Source organism: Nuphar pumila, chromosome 7 (genome assembly GCF_984573655.1).
Source record: "Nuphar pumila chromosome 7, dmNupPumi1.hap1.1, whole genome shotgun sequence".
In the NCBI taxonomy this organism is placed as follows: domain Eukaryota; kingdom Viridiplantae; phylum Streptophyta; class Magnoliopsida; order Nymphaeales; family Nymphaeaceae; genus Nuphar; species Nuphar pumila.
This window is the reverse complement of record NC_143255.1, coordinates 36581249-36604270: the sequence shown is the minus strand read 5'-3', so window position 1 is coordinate 36604270 and position 23022 is coordinate 36581249. Positions and strand designations below refer to the sequence as shown.

At 38.5% G+C, this 23022-nt stretch overlaps 1 protein-coding gene across 1 annotated transcript; it reads left to right on the top strand.

The window, feature by feature from the left end:
- Positions 1 to 454: 454 nt before the first annotated feature.
- LOC149831928 (T-complex protein 1 subunit zeta 1-like) lies at positions 455 to 18341 on the top strand. The gene is made up of 15 exons (XM_090012287.1): positions 455 to 761; positions 887 to 950; positions 2061 to 2196; positions 3168 to 3319; positions 3444 to 3491; positions 4106 to 4198; positions 5046 to 5152; positions 5624 to 5738; positions 5851 to 5937; positions 14140 to 14344; positions 14524 to 14618; positions 17448 to 17516; positions 17631 to 17738; positions 17903 to 18021; positions 18118 to 18341. The coding sequence occupies exons 1-15, from the start codon at positions 628 to 630 to the stop codon at positions 18179 to 18181; spliced, it is 1596 nt and encodes a 531-aa protein (XP_089868413.1). The 5' UTR covers positions 455 to 627; the 3' UTR covers positions 18182 to 18341.
- Positions 18342 to 23022: the final 4681 nt, after the last annotated feature.

Below are 23022 nucleotides of genomic sequence, written 5' to 3'. Positions count from 1 at the left end.
ATACCAGAGTCTGTCCACTTTCAGTGGATCTATTATCATCACGATTCAAATCAGATCAATATTTGAAACTATTTCCAGATCTCAGTCAAATCCAGGTCCAGATCCGAAAGTGATTTTTTTTATAAAAACCGATACAGCGCCGGGTCAAGCAAAACCTGACACATATCCGACCCGTTTGCAACCAAGTATCCGAATTTCCGAAACCGGAGTCCATGCGCGGAAGGAAAATGATTGCCAAAGAAAAAGTCCTCTTCTGTCGTCGCCACCTGTAAGATCTCATCGATATTTTCCCATAATTTGCCGTTTTGTTAGTGTAATTCTCTCTATGTCCCCGACCGTACACGCAAAGTGGAGCTCGGAACATATATTGCCTTGACCTATAAACACAACCAATTTTCATGACACGGTTTATGTCATTACCGGTTATGTGCTGATGGTAGCCGGCTACCGTCGGATCGCGTCGATCGGCTGTCACAGGCCGTCGGATGGGTTGGCCTTCTAGACTGTTTCAAATTCTATAAGGCATATAATCCAAACCGAAACCCCAACTTCAAAGAGAAGAGGAAAAGAACCATTTTTGCGGGAACGCAGAGAAGAAGAAGAAGAAGAGCAGCGAAGAAGGAGAATATGTCGCTGCGGATGCTGAATCCGAATGCGGAGGTGCTGAACAAGAATGCAGCGCTGCACATGAACATAAACTTGGCGAAGAGGCTGCAGGACGTCCTCAAGACCAACATTGGCCCCAAAGGCACCATCAAGATGTCTCTCCCTCTCCCTCTTGTTTTGTTGTTGTTGTTGTTATTGTTTCTGATCTTGCTGGTGCTGATGCTGTTACTGAGGTTTTTCTTTTCTTACGGTTTGATGTTGGTTGCTGTTGCTGTTGCAGGCTCGTGGGCGGCGCCGGGGACATCAAGCTCACCAAGGACGGAAACACCCTCCTCAAGGAGATGGTTCGTCCCTCCCCTCCCCCCCCCCCCTCTCAACAACCTTCTTTTTTTTTCGTTTTCTTGCGTTTAGCCTCTTTGATCTTTCGGTAAAATGCGCGAACCGATCATTCGTTTTGCGTCTATTTATCGCCGAGTTTGACACGGAGATTAGGTCGGTCTTTGATGGCGGTTTCATATTTGTGGAAAAGTAGGGTTAGGGTTCCTAGTTTTTGTGCCTTTGTTTGTGTATATCTCGGGGCAGTAACAGTGAGGGCTGTGATTTTGGTTTCTTCCCTAGCTGCTGTTGGGTGTTGGAGTGTGCGCTTTTGGTCGATGGAATATTTTGTGGGCTCTAGCGAAATTGTGAATATTTCACAATTTGTTTTTTTTTTGTTTGTTTATAGAGGCTAGATGATGTATCTGCATTGTTTTTGGAAGTTGTAGCGTTCGTTCTTGTGCTATGTTTATCATCATTGGCTTCAGTGTTGTCGTGGGCATGAACTCTTGCTTGGCTCAGTTTACTCTGTGTCAATGGATATTGTTTACATCATGACGGTGTGCTTTCTAAAAGGCTTCTTTGTGTTCTCTGTCTTCTTTTCCATATTTATTGCAATATTTTGAGAATATCACGATTTAATCACCCAATATTTCACATGCCAACAGATTCCCCCAAAAGAAAAAAATTATTTTCTAAAATTTGCCTCTTTCGAAAATTTATATTCAGATACTATTTTGAAATTTATCACGAGATTTTTTTTTGCCTGGATTTTCCCAACACCGAGTTTTGTGAAATTGAGCAGCGCAGTCCATGCTATTTGCTTGGATCATGGTGTTCTTTCAGAGGAGGAGATTGTTAACTTTAGTTCAAGTAGAAGCTAAATGAAACTTTTAGTGAGTTGTTGGCATTTTAGTAACACCAAGTGGCGCATTGTGTTTAGATGCTGCAAGCAGATTTATGACTTGCACCATATCGCTGTTTTCTTCCTTTGTTCATGTGATTCTTTTTTGTGATCAGATGCCTCAAATCATGATGAGATTCACCCCATTTAGCTATAATATCAATGTTGATTGTTGTTGCAGTTCATGGTCTTTTTTTTTTAATTGTTCTAACGTACTTTGTTTTATTTCTGGTAGCAAATTCAAAATCCAACTGCTATTATGATAGCAAGGACTGCAGTTGCCCAAGATGATATAAGTGGAGATGGCACTACCTCCACAGTGCTCTTTATTGGCGAGCTCATGAAGCAATCAGAGCGTTATATTGATGAAGGTTAATAACAGTCTGTATAGCACCATGTCTTGAAATTTTTTCCAGGTTATTTCAAGATATTGCATGCTGTAAACTTTTGTTTGCATCAATTTGTTTATTAGATAGGGCTGCCTTTTTCATCTTCTACACGTCTGATTGCCAGATAGCGTTTGATGCCTTTTGTTAATGTATCTTTTTATTTGATATGTCTAAGATAATATAACTTCCCTCAAGCCTTACATCACATTGATTCTAAATTGTTTTCTTGCTGTATATTTATCAGGAAACCATTTCACATAGAACACATGAACATTTCTTTGTCTAGCATAGGCTACATCATGTTCTTTTAGATAACTTGTACTCTCTATCAACAGTACTGATTAAATAGCGTAAGCATATTAACCTCTTTAGGGGATGACAGCGAGGATGTGACAACCACCACCTTATCTATTGCAAGACATATGAAGGTATCCAACTTTCAACTGATGTAAATATTCAGGAGGAAATACTTCTTTCCACTAGGGTAGAGGTGGCATCCTTTTGTTTCAGGCCTGGATAATTATCCCACGATCCCATGAAGTCTTACTCTCATTTCAAATCCCCTCCCATGAGCACCAAATAGGCAAAACCTTCCATCCCACCCTCACAAAGAAAAGTTTACAAAATATAGATAGCGCAGCCATACAGTTGCTTTGATCTAGGAAATTATTGGCCACAAGATTCAAAGGGTTCCTAACATGTTCTAAACAACTAGGCCCTCTCTTATGAGTTCCCCTTGCAAACAAGCATGCAATTATCAGTGCTTATATGCAATTCTAGGGGTATATATATAGCATTCAGTATTCAGTTTCATATACTCAGATAGGACACGTTTATGTATGAGTAAAGTTTACTTTCAGTTATAAGTTGCTAAACTAGGATTCTTAATTGTGAATCTATATTTTTTAAGATTCATTAATCCCATTAAAAGTTCGCAATTTTATCAAGCTCAGGTATGCATCCACGTGTACTAGTTGATGGATTTAATATTGCCAAAAGAGCAACCCTTGAGTTTCTGGAAAAATTCAAGACTCCAGTTGTTATGGGTGCTGAGCCTGATAAAGAGATATTGAAAATGGTAGCTAGGACAACTGTTAGGACAAAGGTATGCTTTTCATGTTCTCTTCAACTCTCTTATGACCATCTGATAGAAACTGTGCTTGCTTTGAGATTTTTGTGTTTCCATATTTGTCTTTACCATCTTAACTATCTTCTGTGTTGTTTCTTAGCTGTACGAGGCATTGGCGGATAAGTTGACTGAGATAGTCGTTAATGCAGTATGTATCTATTATCTAGTGTGAGAGTCTAGCATTTAGTAATATCTATCTATGCATCCATCCATTGATATATCTATATGCTTTCTGTATGCAGAGAAAAGATTTCAATTTTGCCTAATATTTTTTTTGTATTTTGGGCCATTGAAGCAATAGATTGTTGAGAGGGGATTTAGAAGCGGATTACAAAACTCAAAGCTTTTCCCCCCATTAATTTTATTTTGCAACCTTAAAAATATCGGCCTCATATGGTTGAAATAATGCAGCTTGATATTGTTCTGAAATCCTCCCAGTTGAAAAATGTAATGTGATATGAAGCTTCTAACTCATTAAATTCAGCATTTTCCTTAAGTTATGTGAAATGTTCTTAATGCCATTTTTATCTTTTAGCGTCTGTTTTCTTTTAAAATAAACCCCTGCTGCCTCATTTTTTTTCACAAGTTTGATTTCTAAAGCTTTTTGAGAATATTGATTTTTTTTTGTTACGACCTGTATGGCCTATTACTATGTATCATTTAGTGCACTTTATTTAATGATTATTTGTCGTGCATAAGTATACCTTATTAATGTTTATTTGTCACACATAACAAAGTCTTTTTTTCTTTTCTCATCAACAGGTGCTGTGCATTCGTAAACCTGATGAACCGATAGATCTGTTTATGGTGGAGATCATGCACATGCGTCATAAGTTTGATGCAGACACTCGTCTGGTACGCATTTATCCCATTTTCTCAGGGGTCATTTGTTTCACCCAATTTACACATGAAAATGGGGGTTTATGGAAAACCCTCCATTTAAACCCCCATTTTTGTATGCAGGTAAAACAAACATGCCAACTTCATTTCCCTGTGGGGTCCACAGGTCACGTTGACCATGCATTTGCTATGTAAATCCATACACACCACCCCCTGTGAATGGATTTACATATGCATTTTTTCACACATGGGATGACCTTCCCACCATGGCATGCCTTTCCCATGGAGTCTTTTCTTATTGGTGGGAATGAAACAAATGTTCCCTCACTGTTTCATTGCATATGATTGCACATTCCTGTACGAATTATTCAATATTATGGAAAAGAGGCATGATTTCCATTTGAATAAAAGTTAAAACATAATAAGGCAATATAGGCTTTGTTCTTTTTATTTATTTATTTATTTTTTACTCTGGATGTGGTTAGATCTCTGTTTTAGGGCTTTGACTCTTTCACTTCTTGTTTTCTGTTTTGTATTTGGTTTTCACAAACTCACACTATTTGGTCATTGTTGAGTCATGACTATGGATGGTATTTTCTATATAATGTGGATCAACTTCATTTTCTTCAGTAGAGTTCTGTGCTGCGTGAATTATGGTAGGGTAATCTCAGTCTGAATGCCTTTTCTAGACAATTGTTTTTTATATCCCTGTCTGAGTGCAGTCTTTAGGAATTCTGAAACATTATTTACTGTTGTATTAGATTTACAAGATCTATAGCTGTTGCTTTTTTTCCCCATATTTTAGTGGATCCTTTTGTTGTGACTCCATTTATTTTAGATGCACGTGTCACTGTTCTTGTAGGTTGAAGGTCTTGTTCTTGATCATGGATCTAGACATCCAGATATGAAAAGACGTGCAGAAAACTGTTATATACTTACCTGTAATGTATCCTTGGAGTATGAAAAGAGGTAATTATAAATAATTTCCACTATTTCCTTCTAGGTATCTAATGGTATTGCAATAGTTATTTAAAATTGTTCAGGAAGAAGAGCTAAAATTTCCTGTCTGTTCTCCTGTTTGGTTACTTTAATGATTGAGCAAGCAAGATTATGTTCTATGTGATCTATTTGAGAGGCATATTTTGGCATGTGCAGGGAAAAGTTGGTCTGGTTTTTGGAAGAAACATTTTGTGACCTTCCCTTTTTGTGTTCTTTATTGCATTTTCAAATGAACTGAAATGGTTGTAAACTGCTTTTAGAAGCTAAATAGTTGCTCTTCCTAATTTTGATCTGAGAAACCAGTAAGCTAGTCAATTGATGCCACAACCTATCTAATCTGCGACTTTTCAATGAATGAACTTTGTTTCAGTTAGTAGTGCTAGACTTTAGTTCCTTTGAATAGTTTTAGAAGTATTAACTGACTGGAATTTTTGGCAACAGTGAAATAAATGCTGGTTTTTTTTACTCAAACGCGGAGCAGAGGGAAAAGATGGTTGCTGCTGAAAGGCATCAAGTGGATGAAAAAATCAAAAAGATCATTGACCTCAAGAATAAGGTGTTTCCTATCGATTAATATCAGGGTTCACTTAGTTCATTGGTATCACTATTTTTATCAGCTACTAAAAGGGTGTTTTTTTGGACCAAAACTGCATGTGATTCATTTGCAGGTCTGCTCTGAGAATGATAACAATTTTGTTGTGTTCAACCAGAAGGGAATCGATCCCCCCTCACTAGATCTGCTTGCAAGAGCAGGGGTAAATAACAATTTTTTTTCATGCTTTTTATTTGACTCTCTCTCTGTCTCTCTTACAAAATGATGGTCTGGTCTGCTTTTGCTGTTGTCATTAATTCTACAAATACCTCTTGTTCATGTGTCTGGTTTGTTTTGGATAAATTCATGTCTGTCAGTTGTTTTTCCTGATGTTATATCTAGAAGAGTAAAATCAATTCTTGCCTATGAAATTTGTTTATAGCTTGCAGGATCTAAACTTGTTAGTTCTGCCAATTGTGCAATTGCAGTATTTTTTAATTTGGTGTACTCCTATTTCTTCACTTTTCCATCTAGTTTGTTAGATTTTGTCAATGGATCAGAAGTCCAATCCAATCTTATATTACCTGTTTTCAAGCACTCTAGTTTTAGTCAGGATTCAGGTGGCTAGGGAACAACTTGGGATGAATTCTAGAGCTAGGTGCAACCTTATTTCTTGTGGCAGACCTGTATACACCAAGAGCTGACTTCTTCTTCTTCCTTTGTCTTTTTTCTTTTACCCAACCTCATCTGAATCTGGTTATGAGAACTGTGGCTCAGTAAGCCTACAAGGAAGCCTTCTTTGTGTTTGCCTATGAGCCTTTGTAGGGATTATCTATTCAAAGCTCTTCTTTGGTTCCTCAGTTGTGCATGTGTCTATATATATATGATGTGCTGCCTATGCATGGGGACTTTCATAGACAAGGCCGATTTTGAGGAGTATGGTCATGGTTCTAACTTCTAAGCTTGACTTCAAGGTGAGGTTTGATCTACCTTTCATTTTCTGGTATGAATCTAGTGGTGATGCACCCAGAATAGAATACTATGATGCCGTAGCCATGGGGCTCAAGCACGAATCCCACTCTGAGCGTTTGCCTTTAGTGGCACCCAAGAAAGATGAGAATTTGAATGGAGAACAATTTTGAATTGGGAGTTACTCATATTGGAAACCTCGATTCGATGGACTGTGGAAAACCCCGTCATTCTTTGAGTCGGTTCATCACCACCTTGTCTCTGGGCTAGAATTAAATGCTGATCCTGGCTCCTGTCCTTCCCGTCCATAGGTAACACTCCCGGTGAAAAACTCTCCAATTCGTCTCTGGGCTAGAATGAAATGCCAATCCTGACTCCCGTCCTTCTCGTCCATTGGTGGCACTCCCGGAGGAAAACCCATCCAATGATATGACAGGCTTCCGACTGGATTCTTATTGTTAGATAGGCTGGCCCAGGCGAGGAACCATACTGAAGCTGGTTCGGACACGATAGCTGAAAGACCTAGCTGTCTTGCCTCGTTCTTTCCCATCTATATCTTCTTCTCTCTTCCCATACCAATGTAAGTCTACCGTTTAGATTTTATATATATATATATACCCACTAGAATATGTTAACTTGAAATATGTGAACTGGAGTATGAACTGAGTTTTTTATGTTTTTTTTTTGTTTTTTGTTTCCATAAAATTTCACTGTATGGATGTGATCTAGATGCTTGGTTTATCGAATGTGCAGATGAGAGCCCCGTCCTACCTATTTATAGAAACCGACTCTTAGATCATCCGACTATGATTCATGAGTACTATAAGGCTTGAAAATCAATGGCTCAGTCAATTCCCAGAAAGTGGACCATGCCGAATACATCTGCAGGGTTGGATTTGCAAAAAAGGTGTCGGAAATTCCTTGTCAACTAGGCATTTTCGACATTTGTTTTGCAAATCCGACCATGCAGATGCGTTCAGCATGGTGAATTTGCTAGGAATTGATGGTTGGATCATGTATTTTTAACAAAAGAAATACTATTTTAGATGCTTGAATATTTATGAAAAAATTGATTGAGCTGTTTATTTTCAAGCCTTAAAAAAACCCCACTTATGCATAATAATCAAATAATTCCGGAGCTGGTTTTTATAAAACCAAGCTTGTAGGTCACATCAATACTGTCAGATTTAAGTGAAAAGAAACCATGAAAATCTCGGTTGACACGGTAGTTCTCATATTCTATTGGCCTTATCTTATATATAGGGTTATTACAATTACAATTACAATACATATTACTCTACATGTGCACCAAATGCCCTTATATAACACACTATCAATGTCACATGAGTGCGGGTGCTGCGCGTTTTTAAAATTTTTGGACACGGGGACTCGGCTATATATATATATATATTTAAAAAAAAAAAAAGTGCAAAGACACAGCACAATCCACTGTGCAGCCCCCCCCCCCCCCCCAAGATTTTTTTTAAATTCTGTAGCCCAGAATTTAAAAAAAAACCAAAAAATGGACCAAAATGACCCTGGGTGCGTTGACCGCACCCAGGGTCGGGTTGACTGGGTCCGAGCCGCACCCGTGTCGGTGCGTGTCGATGCGGGTGCGTCGACCTTGGAGCCAAGTCCGTGTGACATTGCACACTATTTGATAGAAAATAACCACAAGCAATAGTAATACCCTGAGAATAATGAAAATGGAAAACCTATCCCTATGATACATATATACACACACACTTATGTACGCACTCTTGAATACAGTACATTCTTTCAAACTCTCCCTCAATCTCAGGATGATCCAAAACTTAATGTTATCTAACATAATTCATCACTGTGTTTATGTTCATAAAATATAAATCAAGTGATTCCCTATGCATGTTCTACAGTTCTAGTTTCTCCAAATTTTCATCCATGGGAAACCATCCAAATGCATGTCCTTTGTGATCTTGATGAACATGCAACATTAAGTCTCTGCTTGGGAGCCATATTGAGATGTTGATGGGAGGGATTCACTGGATCCCCTACCTCCTGCTGTTTGGCAGCTTGGAATTGGGAGATGAGAGTAGAGATGGTCTCTCATCTCCCCATTTCTACTATATCCTCAAAAGGATATAGTAGACAATGTTAGAAGTTGAGTTTGCATCAAACCTGATCTTCAACCGAGGAAAGAAAGAGAAGAAGAAAGATAGGAGAAGAAGAAAACTTAGAGTCGTTGGGGCTGCACAAGTTCACGACTTTTCACTTAATGTAATCGTGACCTGGTTTAATGTATTTAAGCATTAGGTTACAAGGTAATACATTTATGGACATGATTGTCCTACAACAAAATACAATATTACATCCGTGCCCCAGTAAGCACGTCAATACACAATCTCAGTTTGGGTCTGGGTCTGACCCAAACTGGGTCCAACACTACACGACACTTAATATCCTCCCTCAAGTTGTGCATGGTCTTGAACCATGGACAACTTGTTCTTCAAGAACCAAAATCTGTTTTTCGTCAAACCCTTTGTAAATAAATCTGCCACCTGGTCTTCTGTAGGAATGAAATGAGGCTCAATCTCTTTGTCTTCAACCTTCTGTCGAATGAAATGTTGATCTATCTCAATATGTTTTGTCATACCGTGGAAAATATGATTAAAAGATATTTTAATGGCACTTTGATTATTACACAATAAGATATATTTGGAGATCTGTTCCTCGTCTTGTCCAAGTAGCTTCAGCAGTTGCAGCAGCCATTGATCGATATTCAGCCTCAGTACTTGATCTAGCTACTGCCTTTTGTTTTCTACTACTCCAGGATACTAGGTTTTCCCCAAGAAAGATGCAATATCCGAAAACCGACCTCCTTTCATCAGGATCTCCTGCCCAGTCCGCATCACTCTAGATCGTGACATCATGCATGCTTCCTTTTTTCCAATTGTTCTTATATACCAACCCATCTTGAATGGTACCTTTTAAATACCTCAACACTCTCTTGACTGCATCCGTATGCCCTGTTCGCGGCTCATGCATGAACTACGACACTTGATTGACATAATAAACAATGTCAGGGCGAGTAAAGGTAAGATATTGAAGCATACCGACTACACTTCGATATCTAAGGAGAAACTCTCAAACCACGAGCGTGAGGCCTGCTTCAAACCATATATGGCTCTTTTTAGTCTGCATACATATGTGCTTGGGTCTCCTTCAGCATATCCTGGAGGCTATTCCATGTAAACTTCTTCCTTCAAGTATCCATGAAGAAATGCATTTTTGACATCTAACTGACTTAATGTCTATCCATGCTTGACAACTAAAGACAATATAATTCTTATTGTCCCCATTTTGACCACGAGACTGAAAGTCTCATCATAACAATTTCCCATGTCTGACATTCATAAAGCGCTTCCACTTCTTCATTCATGGCCTCAATCCATTTGTTTGATTTCACAGCATGATGAAACCCTACGGGCAACCTGAGACATAAAAAGTTGAAGATCCATAGAAAAATTATTGTAGCTGACCCACCTGTCAATAGGATGTCTGATTCTATTCGAACTCCTCAGGTTTCCAACAAGCACACAAGTATCTGATCCAATGTGAGGAGCAGGAGGAGCACCTTTTTCTCTTCGCATATACACATACCCTTTAAATTTGTCAATAGGATGAGATTGTGGGTCTGCCCTTTCTTCAGTGTGTGAAGCTCCATCGACCTGATCACCAGATTGAGGTAAGCATGCTTGACCTGAGTCAATATCATTTTGGTCAGCCGAATGTGTTTTTTGTGTACACTGAGGTGAGCAATCGCCATAAGCATCTGCAAATAATTCTGCATTCATCAACGGATGATAAACCTCTTCTCTGGGAATCCTTTGACATGTATTAAACGATACATCTCCAAGATTATTCTCGTCAAACACAACATTCCTGGAAATCTTAACACGCTTAGTCATAGGGTCATAACACCGATAACCTTTATAATCATCAGCATATCCCACAAATCTACACTTGAAAGCTCTTGGTTGGAATTTATTCCTGACAGAATCATCAATATGAACATAACAAATGCATACAAACACACGAAGAGCATCATAACCGGGTTGAATGCCCAAAAGAGAAGAAAATGGTGAACTATTTTGCAAAACTGTCATAGGCAGACGATTTATAATATAGACAGCTGAATGGAATGCTTCTGTCCATAGACTAATGGGAAGATTGCTTTCATGCATCATGCTTATGGCCGTTTCAACAATATGTCTATGCTTTCTCTCAGCAACCCCATTTTGTTGTGGCATATGTGGACAAGACACTCTACGCTTTATTCCATTACTCTGGAGAAAATCAATAAAATCCTTCAATGTATTCTCACCACCTCCATCACAATAAAAGTGCAGAATATTGGTAGAGAAATGGTTTCGAACAAAGGCATGAAAGTTGTGAAATATGGGAAAAGTTTCAGACTTATGCTTCATAAAGAATATCCAAGTATAACAAGAGTAGTTGTCAATAAAGATGAGATAATATCTGCTGCCAGAAGAAGAGCATACAGGCGCAGAACCCCATACATCCGAATAAACAATTTCAAAGGATCTTGAAGCCCTTTTATTTATAGAATCAAAAGGAAGTACATGACTTACGCATCTGACAACTGGGGTACTTTTAATTACTGTCCTCAAGAGTTAAACTTGATCTAGGAATTAATTTGCTTGATACAAGTTTCTCAAGAAAAGAATAACTACAATGACCAAGACGATCATGCCAAAGACTTGGCTTATTACATTTAGAAAGACTAAAAACAGACTCAGGACTTGACTTAGATAACTCAGATTGAAAGGACTTAGACTTCAATAAGGGCTTTAAGACGAAACTGGTACGCGCAAATGGATCTTCCTTGAAGATGTACATATTTTCTTTTCGCTCCCCTTCACTGAATGTCTCCCTCGTTTGAAGATCCTTGACATACACAAAAGAGGGAGTGAATTCAACATAAGAATGTGTATCATCAACAAGTTTGGACACAGAGATAATGTTCTTTTTTATGTTAGGAGCATGAATAACATTTGACAAATCGAGATATGATTTTGACAGAGGAATGATTGCATTACCAATGTGAGAAATGTGATGGTGAGATCCATCTTTAGTAACAATACTATTTTTAAAGTAAGGAACCGAGTTGGAGAGCTTACCAACATCGCCCGTAACATGGGTCGCTGCTCCTGAATCAACATACCATGATCCTTGATCATTCTGTTTCAAGTGCAACCCAGACAATGCTGCCAGCAAAAGTTGTTTCACCTCCCCATCAGACTTGGTAACATTATCTTTCTTCTTGCTCTCAGTGTTTTGCAATTTGCCTTTATTTTGAGGATTAAACCAACAATTTGCCTTAATATGCCCCTTGTTATTGCACAGGTAACATGGCAAGACAACTCTTTGATTTGGTTCTTCGCATTAGAGTTGAATGGTATATTGGGTGTGGGAAGCAAGCCTGGACTTGCAAATCTACCACGACCTCTTCCCCCTTTGAAGCTATTTCCTCCACGACCACGACCGAAGGAGAACCCAGTGGCTAAAATATCTTGGGAGTTAGATTGACTACCAGAATCTTCAGCAATGCCTTTCAACGACATTTTGTATTGTAGAAGTTTTGCCCGGAGGTCCTCAAATGTGGGAAGCGTGGGCAAGCACAATAATGATGTCACTAATACATGATAATCTGGGCCTAAACCATTCAATGTCTGTTGCACTTTATCCTTGTCCGACACTTCACATCCAATAATGGCTAGTTGATCTGTAATAGTTTTCATCTTATTCAAGTAATCCATGATAGATAGACCACCTTTCTTGAGAAGCTGGAATTCACGCTTGAGAAATAAAACTCTTGCTTCAGATATCTGAGAGTATGTCTGTGTCAACCTGTTCTACAATTCCATCGTTGTGCAGTCGTCGGGGATAGCAACTAGTACTTCCTGAGATAGGGTAGATGTGATGTAGGCAATTAATGCCTGATCCTTTCTCATCCAAGAGACATAATCCGAGTTGCGAACAAGCTTGGTAGATGCAGCCCCTTGTGCGTCTGTTTTCTCCTTTGCGATGAACTCTAGTGGGGTAGGTATTGATCCATCCAGATGACCAAAGAGATTTTGGCTCATGATAAAAGGAACTATCTGTCTCTTCCAAGTCAGGAAATTAGAATTATTTAATTTTTCAGAAACGAGTTGGCTAAGGAAGTTTGATGACAAACCGGACTGGGTTGAAGAAGAATCCATGATTATGAGACACGTGAATATAAGGTAGAAAATACTCTAAGAGGGGATCAATGAAATGACTAATCAAATTGTAAGATAACGTGACAGTCTAAGTTCAGTCCAGAAGAGAACTGATTATAACAGAATTCGGATCTGCTGCTGTTTTTTTTTTGACAGATATCAAATCACGTAAATATTCAAAATATCAATCCGATATTAATGAATCAAGCCACTTGATCATGTCGTGTTTAATTAGCATTAATAGGCTAAATTTTTTTGCCGTGTTCAATTAGTGTGAACCAAGATCACGCTGAATCGTGATTTCAGATGAATCAACGATAAGTTTTGGGATGAGGTGACAGGAGAACACAAGTTTTGATTGGAACAGATTCTAAGATGGGTTACGATTAGGGTTTCAAAGGGGAAACATAATTTACGAGCTTCAAGATGGGTCACGAATAGGGTTTCAAACAGGCCTTTAAAGGGAAAACACGTGTTATGAAAACACGAAAACAATTTTAAGAAGGGATAGAGACGAGAAAAAGGGGTCGTCCTTTTGGAAGAAAACACGATAGTATAGGTTGCGGAAGAGAGGAAAAATAAAAAAACAGAGAGAGAGAAGAATACTTTCCTGACCAAAATCAGATTTTCTCTATGGTTGTACCTTTTGGAAGCAATACCGAGCCCTAGATCCAACCTTGCTCTGATACCATGTTAAAAGTTGAGTTTGCATCAAACCTGATCTTCAACGGAGGAAAGAAAGAGAAGAAGAAAGATAGGAGAAGAAGAAAACTTAGAGTCGTTGGGGCTGCACAGGTTCATGACTTTTCACTTAATGTAATCGTGACCTGGTTTAATGTATTTAAGCGTTAGGTTACAAGGTAATACATTTATGGACATGATTGTCCTACAACAAAATATAATATTACATCCGTGCCCCAGTAAGCACGTCAATGCGCAATCCCAGTTTGGATCTGGGTCAGACCCAAACTGGGTCCAGCACTACACGACACTTAATAACTCCACTCCCAACACCCATTTTTACCTCCACTCCCATCACTCTCTTATCTCCACTTCAGCACTGGCACCCAAGCCAAGCCTAAAATTTGAAAGCATTGATGAGATAACAAAAATCATACATAAAATTACTTGAAAGCACTGATGGTTATCCTGTAGTTTTGGTAGATCTCTAAATTGTTTTCTTTTTGCTGTAGATTATTGCTCTGAGAAGAGCAAAGAGGAGAAATATGGAAAGACTTGTTCTCGCTTGCGGAGGAGAGGCTGTGAATTCTGTGGAAGACTTGACTCCCGAATGTCTTGGATGGGCTGGATTGGTTTATGAGCATGTTCTTGGAGAGGAGAAATATACATTTGTCGAAAATGTGAAAAATCCTCACTCATGTACAATATTAATAAAAGGTGCGGCTTTGTGTTCTTCTCCCTAAACAAAGCATTATGATGGTCTATGAGCAGATTTTGTTTTATTTTGCTTTTGACTATAGTCCCCGCATAGACATATAGCTTACAAACAACTTTATGTTTTCTACCTATGGAAATGTTGATGTTGCAATATTAATTCTTTTTTATTGTTGTTAAAGGCCCAAATGATCATACCATTGCTCAGATAAAGGACGCTGTTCGTGATGGTTTGAGGGCGGTCAAAAATACAATTGAAGATGAAGCTGTTACACTAGTGAGTATCTACTTGTGCTGCTGCATGCGTGCAGGTTCTTAAAAGTTTTGTGATTTTATTAGTAGTAACCATTTTATACTTCTATTGGTTAAATATGATAACTGGATCAGTAGAGCGCTGTATGTTTTGTTACCGAAGGGATTTCAATTTTGAATTCATACAGGCTAGGCCTCTCAATAGGTAGGGTCTTTCCCCAACCTGACCTGATACTGGTCAGGCAGTATTTTTTTTTTGAAAGCAAAGCTGGGGTTAGGCAGACCCCTACCAGTTGTACAATGATACCATTGGGATTTAAACTTGCAATGTCCCAACCAGAATTACTGGAAGCTTCTTAGATAGGTGGGAAGCCCACTTCCCGAAAACTCGCTTTGGAAGCGCGATGCTCGTCACTTTCGAAACTTGATGAGAATCTTGATTCTCCCGTGCTTCTCCTATGCTTTCCACACACTTCATTTTTTCTGCATATATGTTCTCTCACTTTACTTTTCATGTTTTTATGTGTTTCCTCTCACGCTTCTCACTCACTTCCATGTGCTTTTTCTAAATTGGCAGACATCATTTCTAGGTTTTGTTAAAAATTTAATTTTTACACTAGAAAATCATGAAATTTATGAAGTCACTTTTATTTTAGTTTTTGTGTTCTATATCAATTCTCATTCAATTATTATATGTCTTTTTTGTTTTATTCCTCACTTCCCGCTTCCTATACATTTTAAAATGCACCGCTTATCGCTTCCACTTCCTTGTTGGCAACCTTGGTCCCAACACAAGGTGATGTGCACTATTTGCTCCTACCAGACAAGCGGAGCCACCGTTGGTTGGTCAGGTAGTATTAGGATATGGATCTACTAAGGAATGACAAATTAGCTAATCAGGGCACATCCACAAGATCTAAGTAGTATATGGGCGTAGGTCTTGTTTGGAAATTATGACCCAAACTTGGTCCAAATCGAGACCCCATTAAGATACTGAATTTTTGCATGTAAAATAGTTAAAAAGTGGAGATTGGACATGGTTCTTGCTATCTGAACCTGGGTCCTGATCTGGTCTCTAATAAACTAGGTCTAGTTTGGTCTAGACCCTGTCCCAGTACCAGCACCTTAAAGCCTGACCTGGATTTCAACCCGCTCTGATCTGGATCAGGTCCAACTGGCTGGCAGTCTACTAGGGCTGGGTGAAACAAACGGTTAGATCCTGTGCTCTGTAGTTTTATGTGGTTTTCTTCTATGCTAAGTTTATTCAGGAACTGGGGATCCAGTGTGCGAAATGAGTGAATGGAAATCCATCACTGTGGTGTTCAATAAGTTGTGAATTTGAATACCTCTTTGAAAATAAAACAATCTAGATTCTTTTGACAAATTTAAATTGTGATGTATTCTCTAACGAAGAAATCAATGTGGTTTTGCAAGATTAAGTAATCATTTGCAGAACCCAACAGAGTTGTTTTGCCTTCAATTATTTCAGAAAAATCCGATTTCTTCATCTTCACCATGACTATCTCTCTTGGTATTGTTTATCATGGAAGCAGGTATGATAATTGAGATTCTAATGCAGCAGTATGTCATCATTATATGTTTTTTTTTTGCATAGGTCCAATTATTATTTATTAGAACTAATCTCTAGGACATTCAATGTAGCATTTTTTCCATTTTCATATTTTACAGATCTTTCATTGTGACATTTTTGATGAATTCAAGGTACTGTTAGATCTTTCTTTGTTGCCAAAATAGGGTACCATAATAGACTTCTCTCTCTCTCTCTCTTGATATGTCTATATGTACGAATTCCTGTATAACCTTGCCCAGGAGATGGCAGGATACATGGTCACCCCTCAGGATACATGTTGTTCACCCCTAGATACAACAGTATCAGGTTACCAGATGCCAGCTGTAAGCCACCTCCATGGCTCCACCATTTGCTCACTAAAGCTTTTATGATGGATTGAAGAGGATCTATTGTTTTAACTGCATGGTCTAGGTTTGCGATCCCTTCTCTTTTTTTATCATTTTTGCAACTCTATGTTTTGCCAAGGAAATTTACATCCATGCACTAAATCAGGTTTTTTGGCAACAGACTGCATAGAAAAGTATCTGATTTCTTTGCAGACTGAGCTTTCACGGAACTGTGAAGCAACTACAATGCTTGAAAGACAAATGTTCGTATGGGGTTGAAAATTTACAAACTTTAGATGAAAAGATGTTGTACAGATCAGATTTCAAGTCACTGATATCCATTCAGAACTTTGACATCTGCTGGCAACAAACCTTGCCAACTAAATGTGGAGGGCTTTTTGCTGACTAAATCTAGAGGGCTTCTTATTAATACCCTTCATGAGTTGGTCTTCTGTTTTGCTGGTTGACTGATATTGTAGCCTTCTTCTTGGATAATCTCCACTGATACTGTTGGTTCACTTTATTCTGATGGAAGATTTTTATGAAAATTACAAGAGCTTCGAGCCCTGAGATTGGACCTTGCAGTATTGGGGTTGTTTAATTTAATGCCAGCTTGTTAAAGCTGTGCTTGTTGGTTTATTTCTACATTTTTCTTTTCATAGAAAGCAAAGGTAACAGTGTATTGCAGATTACTTTTTTAATGTTCTCCATGTCGGCATTTTCCAGCATTCTGTATCAGCTTGGGCCTCGTGTTTCTTCTATTGCACAAAAATTTCATCAGTTTATTTTATGTCCTACGTGGTTCTGGTTTCACAAATTTAATTGAACCTGCTTTGCTTTTTCCGGAAGTGTAGACCTCTTCATGATCCAAAAAATGGCGCTGTTTGGTTGATTTATGAGTGTGGATGGGTGACTGATGAAGCATTGCATAATGCAGGGTGCCGGAGCGTTTGAAGTTGCGGCTAGACAGCACCTTGTCAATAACGTGAAGAAAACCGTCCAAGGGGTAATGATAGTTTCTTGCATGCATTACATGCCAGAAACTATGAAAACCTTTATTATGTGCTAGCAATAAATGCTCTGTTGATTGCAAAATTTCCCTTTTGGTTTATTTCTGCAGCGTGCCCAGCTTGGGGTGGAAGCCTTTGCGGATGCCCTGCTAGTTATTCCCAAGACGTTGGCAGAAAACTCTGGTCTTGATACACAGGATGTTCTCATTGGTCTTCAGGTTATTGTTATTACTGTTTATCTGATTTAAATATGCTGTTCTCATTGGTCTTCAGGTTATTGTTATTACTGTTTATCTGATTTAAATATGCTTCCCAATTTCCCTATCCGCTTTTATAGGGAATTCATCTGCCAAATGTTTGCTTTTTTTTGGTGTTGATGTAGGCTGAGCACGACAAGGGGAATGTGGTGGGTTTGAGCCATCACACTGGTGAGCCTATCGACCCCCAAATGGAGGGCATCTTTGACAATTATTCTGTTAAGCGGCAAATCATTAATTCTGGGTATGAAACTCTAAGTTCAATCAAAAGAAAGCTATGATGTCGGTTTTTTAAAGTCTGTTCTCATCTTATGAAAATCTTTTATTTCTTGTGCAACAGGCCTGTTATGGCTTCTCAATTGCTGCTTGTTGATGAAGTGATTCGCGCTGGTCACAAAACCTAGTTAGTTCAACCAGTTTTGGATTTTTGTAACCGTAGACTGAAAGGTGGTATTGAACCATTTCAGATTTTGCCTATGCTGTTTTTGGAACTGTTATGAGTTGGTGTTGGGTTAATGCCTGGATTGCTTGTTACATCATTGTTGCTGTGTGGGCTTTTCCTTCCTATCTTGTCGGTTTAGTTTTGGTTTCAATGAAATGCTTATTTAACCAAATGCAAAACAAGCAAGTGATCACTGTTCCTTCTGAGGACATGAGCTGACGCCAACGTGTTTCTATGTACCATGGCTTGACTAGCTAAACCATTAATTTCTTGTGATTTAAAGGTCGAGTCTAGCTGTAGCCTTCATCAGAAGTGTCATAAATGATCAGTATTCAGATTTTCTTAGTGAAGGGAAAATCCCCTGTTACAAAAATGTATAAAAATATAAAAAAAATGTGTTACGATTATGTCAATATCATGACAAAATTGTGATATTTTCAGTTAGGTGATTTTTGAAGAATGTCATGATACTTTTTCAGTTTCTTTGGCTTCTGAAATTATTGCGATTAGTGCAAATCGCATTTGATTTAGAGTCGTACATGACCAGCAAAGTAATGGTGTCCCAAGTCTATATTTCTAAGTTTAAGCCGTTTCCACAATAACTGTAACACCATCAAACTCTTAAAATCTTTTGCTTGAAAAGGGCCTTCAAATACTGAGTTGTTTTTACATCAGGAACTGGTAAACCTTTTGAGATCTTGCAAGAAAAAGGAACTTATTATGTATTTTATGTGGGTAAAATAACACATATATCTCATATAAATTCTTCCTATTCAAGGCACGCGATGCACATCTTTTAGAGTTACCCTTTGTCCGGTTATCAAACTTAAAAATGCCAATTACATCCCATCATCAAATTCCTGTATATTACAGACTGGATCTAAACATATTAGCATTGTAAGCCAAGTCTTCCACTTCATCTACACTTTTTGTTTTGAAAGTCAAGCTGGGGTTAGGCAGACCCCTACCAGTTATACAACTATACCATTGGGTTTTGAACCTGTAAAGTCCCAACACAAGATGACGTGCACTAGCTGCTCCTACCAGACAAGCTGAGCTGCCGTTGGTGCCACTTCATCTACACTTGATCTTAGCTAAAAGACAGTTTCAAGGGATTTGCCTGCACGGTCTTGTGCTCCTAGGATAGTGAGGGCTATCCCTACCTTGAGTTCAAGTTCCTGTGTGGGGCACCCTTTCCGTTTTTGCATGACAAAGCAAGAGGGTCATTGGAGGTCGAAGGGGGCACTCACGGAGTTTTACGCTATTGGGACAGCAAATCTTAGACATGGTAGACTAAGATCAGGATGTCCAGCTCTGCAATCGCAGGTTCAGTTTCTTCATGCAATAAATGAAAGAAGTCTTCCAATTCAGCTTCATCTAATGTTGAGCTCCCGAATCTCTAGCATGGTTGTAGTTGGGTATCAATTGCATTCCTTCTGCTAGTATTTATGTGGCACATAGAGGGTCCCTTGTCACAGTGGGAGCCTCTTTTCGTTTGCCTCATTTTGAATGCTCACAAGAGATGCAAACAAGGAGAACCAAAACAACCCTTGAATAATGAAATTCATTCTGATATTGATGATATCATGAAATGAAAGTTTCCTGGATATGTTCATTATTCATGTTACATCGTTGTCAACAAAATGTTACATGATGTACCTTAATGAAAACGGAAAACTCTCTCACTCAGATATAACTTGGTGATGAGCTGAAATGGGCTAATTCAAATCATAAAAGCAGTCCTAATGGATTTTTCTTCTTTGACAAAATTGGAACAATTGGTGAACCTTCATACTGTGAACACCTCAGTATATAATGAGTAACGGGTGCTCCGTGTGATTGGTAGGAGCTGTCAGTGCACCTCCCCTTGTGGTGGGAAGTTGCAGGTTCAAAACCCAATGGTACGTTGAATAACTGGTGGGGTCCTGCCTAACCTGAGCTTGCCTTTCAAAAAAAAAAGTGAGAAATTGCAAATTGTGACTAATCAGCCAAACAGCCAATTTGACATTTTAATCAGGACTCATAGCCAACAACTTGAGAACAACAAAATAGGCATGCAAACTGTTCGGATCCAGAATAGATAAATACATGAGGGACAGAAGGAGTCCGACAATATGGCAACACCTCCATCCTGCAACAACTCTTGAGTGAACTGATTATGACTCAACGGCTCATAATTTTCATAAATATCCAAGCATCGAAAATTCATATTCTTTTCATAAAAAATATATGATCCAACAGCTGATTCCTAGCAAATTCACAACACATCTACATAGTTAGATTTGCAAAAAAAGTTGAAATGCTCGGAAATGCCCAGTTCACAAGGTAGTTCTCATATTCTAGTGACTGTATATGTCTAGATCCAAGTTTAGAATCCAAATTCTAGATCCTAATCTAAAAGGACCACCAACAATTAGGAATAAAGCACACATGCAATCTACCAGGTTTCAGCTCAGGTTGAGACCAGGAAACAATTAAAACGTGTTCAAACTCAAACAAATCCATATAGGATAGTCTCTTATTTTTGTGTGTTGGAAATGAATGCACATTCTGAGTGGACTAATCTATAAGTTTCATGCCCCCCTTCTCTCATCCATCTTTGGCACCACCATGTTCAGAAAAGGATCAGTGTGACAAGGTTGGAGCCAGTGGCTAACCCTAAAAACCAAATTTCTCATCAGGGCAAAGGTGTCTACCATTAGCACCAACTCAATTGGGTATGTAATCCAGTCATGAAGGCCAACTTGGTAAACTGTGGTTGACCACATGCTTAATAGCTGTTGACTAATGCCACCTGCGCCAACTCTTCATACACCTCAATTTGTTGCAGTATGCTTAGATGGATGTATGAAAATACAATAAAAGATAAGATTTGAAATGAGAAGACACCTAAGAAGGTAGGCGTTGCATCCATTGAAAATAAGATGAGAGAGAATCGTTTATGGTGGTTTGGACATATTCGGCGAAGGCCTAATGATGCTCCAGTTAGGACGGAGAAATGAGAAAATATATTAGTTAAAAAAGGTCGGGGTAGGCCTAAGAAGACTTGGATGGAGATGATAGAAAAGGATATGAATGCTTTGAACCTCACCGATGACATGGCATTGGATAGAAATGATTGGAGGAGAATGATTCATGTGGAAGACCAAGAATGATTTTCTTTTTTGGTTCGTATTGCCGACCCCAATTGTTTTGGGATGAAGGCGTAGTAGTTGTTGTTGTTGTTACTTGAAATGTTTACAGAGATTAACATAGAATTTTATCTTGTTACACCAATTTGCAGATCCGAGTGCCAGCAGTTTCTCTGAAATACCATCTCAAAAGATGAACTCCGATTGCCTAACCCAGCTTGCCTCTCAAACAAAATTTGATGAAACTCCAATTCAGAAGTTATGGACAAAGATTTGCTAATCAAGTGTTTCTATTCTTGGTTTAAGTACATATAAGAGAATCTTCTACCACACAAAGGACAATCCAACTAAGAAACACAAAGCCAAAAAGGCAGAAGAACAAAAAGTTAGATGAGAACTGCCACTACCAAACAGCCTAAGCTGTTGATGACCAACAATCAGCTGGCCCTTAGCTGTTGCATTGTCATACTGCCAAAAGTTGGTTTCCCTGCAAGCGCCTCCTTTTTTTTTTGTTTTCTTATTTTTAATTTTAATTTTTTATTTTATGGTGAAGTTGAGAGATAACCACCGCGGGATTTGAACCCGAGACCCTTCCATTATGATAGCGCTAACAAACCATCCAACTATCTCATTCAACCCCGTTGAAGACATTAACTATGCAATCTTGATGACTCTTGTGAGTAGTTACTAATTACTACTCCATGTGTGTTAAATTCTAAACAGGCCCTAGCCAAGTTGGTTGAGCTTATGATCATTTTTGGAAGGGTCCGTGGCTATATTATGTATCTTAATGATGATTTCTTACTACACTTATAAGGAAATAAGCTGTTGCATCAATAGGTACAATCAGATTCACTCTCATTTAAATAACATTAGTTCAAATGGATAAACTAACAGTTTATTTCAAAAAAAATGGATAAACTAACAGTTGGTTGAGCTGTGACAAAATTTTCAAACATTGGTAGTCAACCTTTCACCCATGTGAACCGTAACTGGGCCTAGTCTCACCTAACCTTGGCTAAGTTGTCTTATATATATATATATATATATATATATAGAGAGAGAGAGAGAGAGAGATGATGTGTATTCCAGTGGGGAAATATGCATGTGCGTCCAACCATCATTGGTGTAACATGCATGTGCTATTTGGATCACAAACTTTTTATTATAGTTTGACATGCAGTACAGCTAGTTGTGCAAATGGGCGGGACCCACAAAGCCTAACAGACCCTTTGGGCACATTTAAGCCTAGATTTCAGGCCCCATTGCCAGGCACATATTCCACTTTTTTTGTCTAGGAATTTCTTTTTTATTTTTTTTCCTCCACAAGATTGTTTGTCTGGTTCTGTTCTTTTGTGCACCGAAGAAATTATATAACAAAGATATCGTTCCAACCACAACTGACTTCAATAGCATGACTATCCGTCTTGGTTCTTATAATCACCATTTTTTTAAAACTTCATAACATTTAATTAAATAACTATAGAAGTTTCAGCCCACAAGATTGTTGCCCAGTTGTATCCTGGATAACATGGACAGGATAATGTCTGGAGTCACACTTGTAGATCCACCTTTAGGTGAATCAGATCCAGGTCCGGATAAGGATCAAAGGTTGACCCGTACATGAGTCAGATATGCAGAAAGTACTATCACATGGAGAAAACCAGGAACA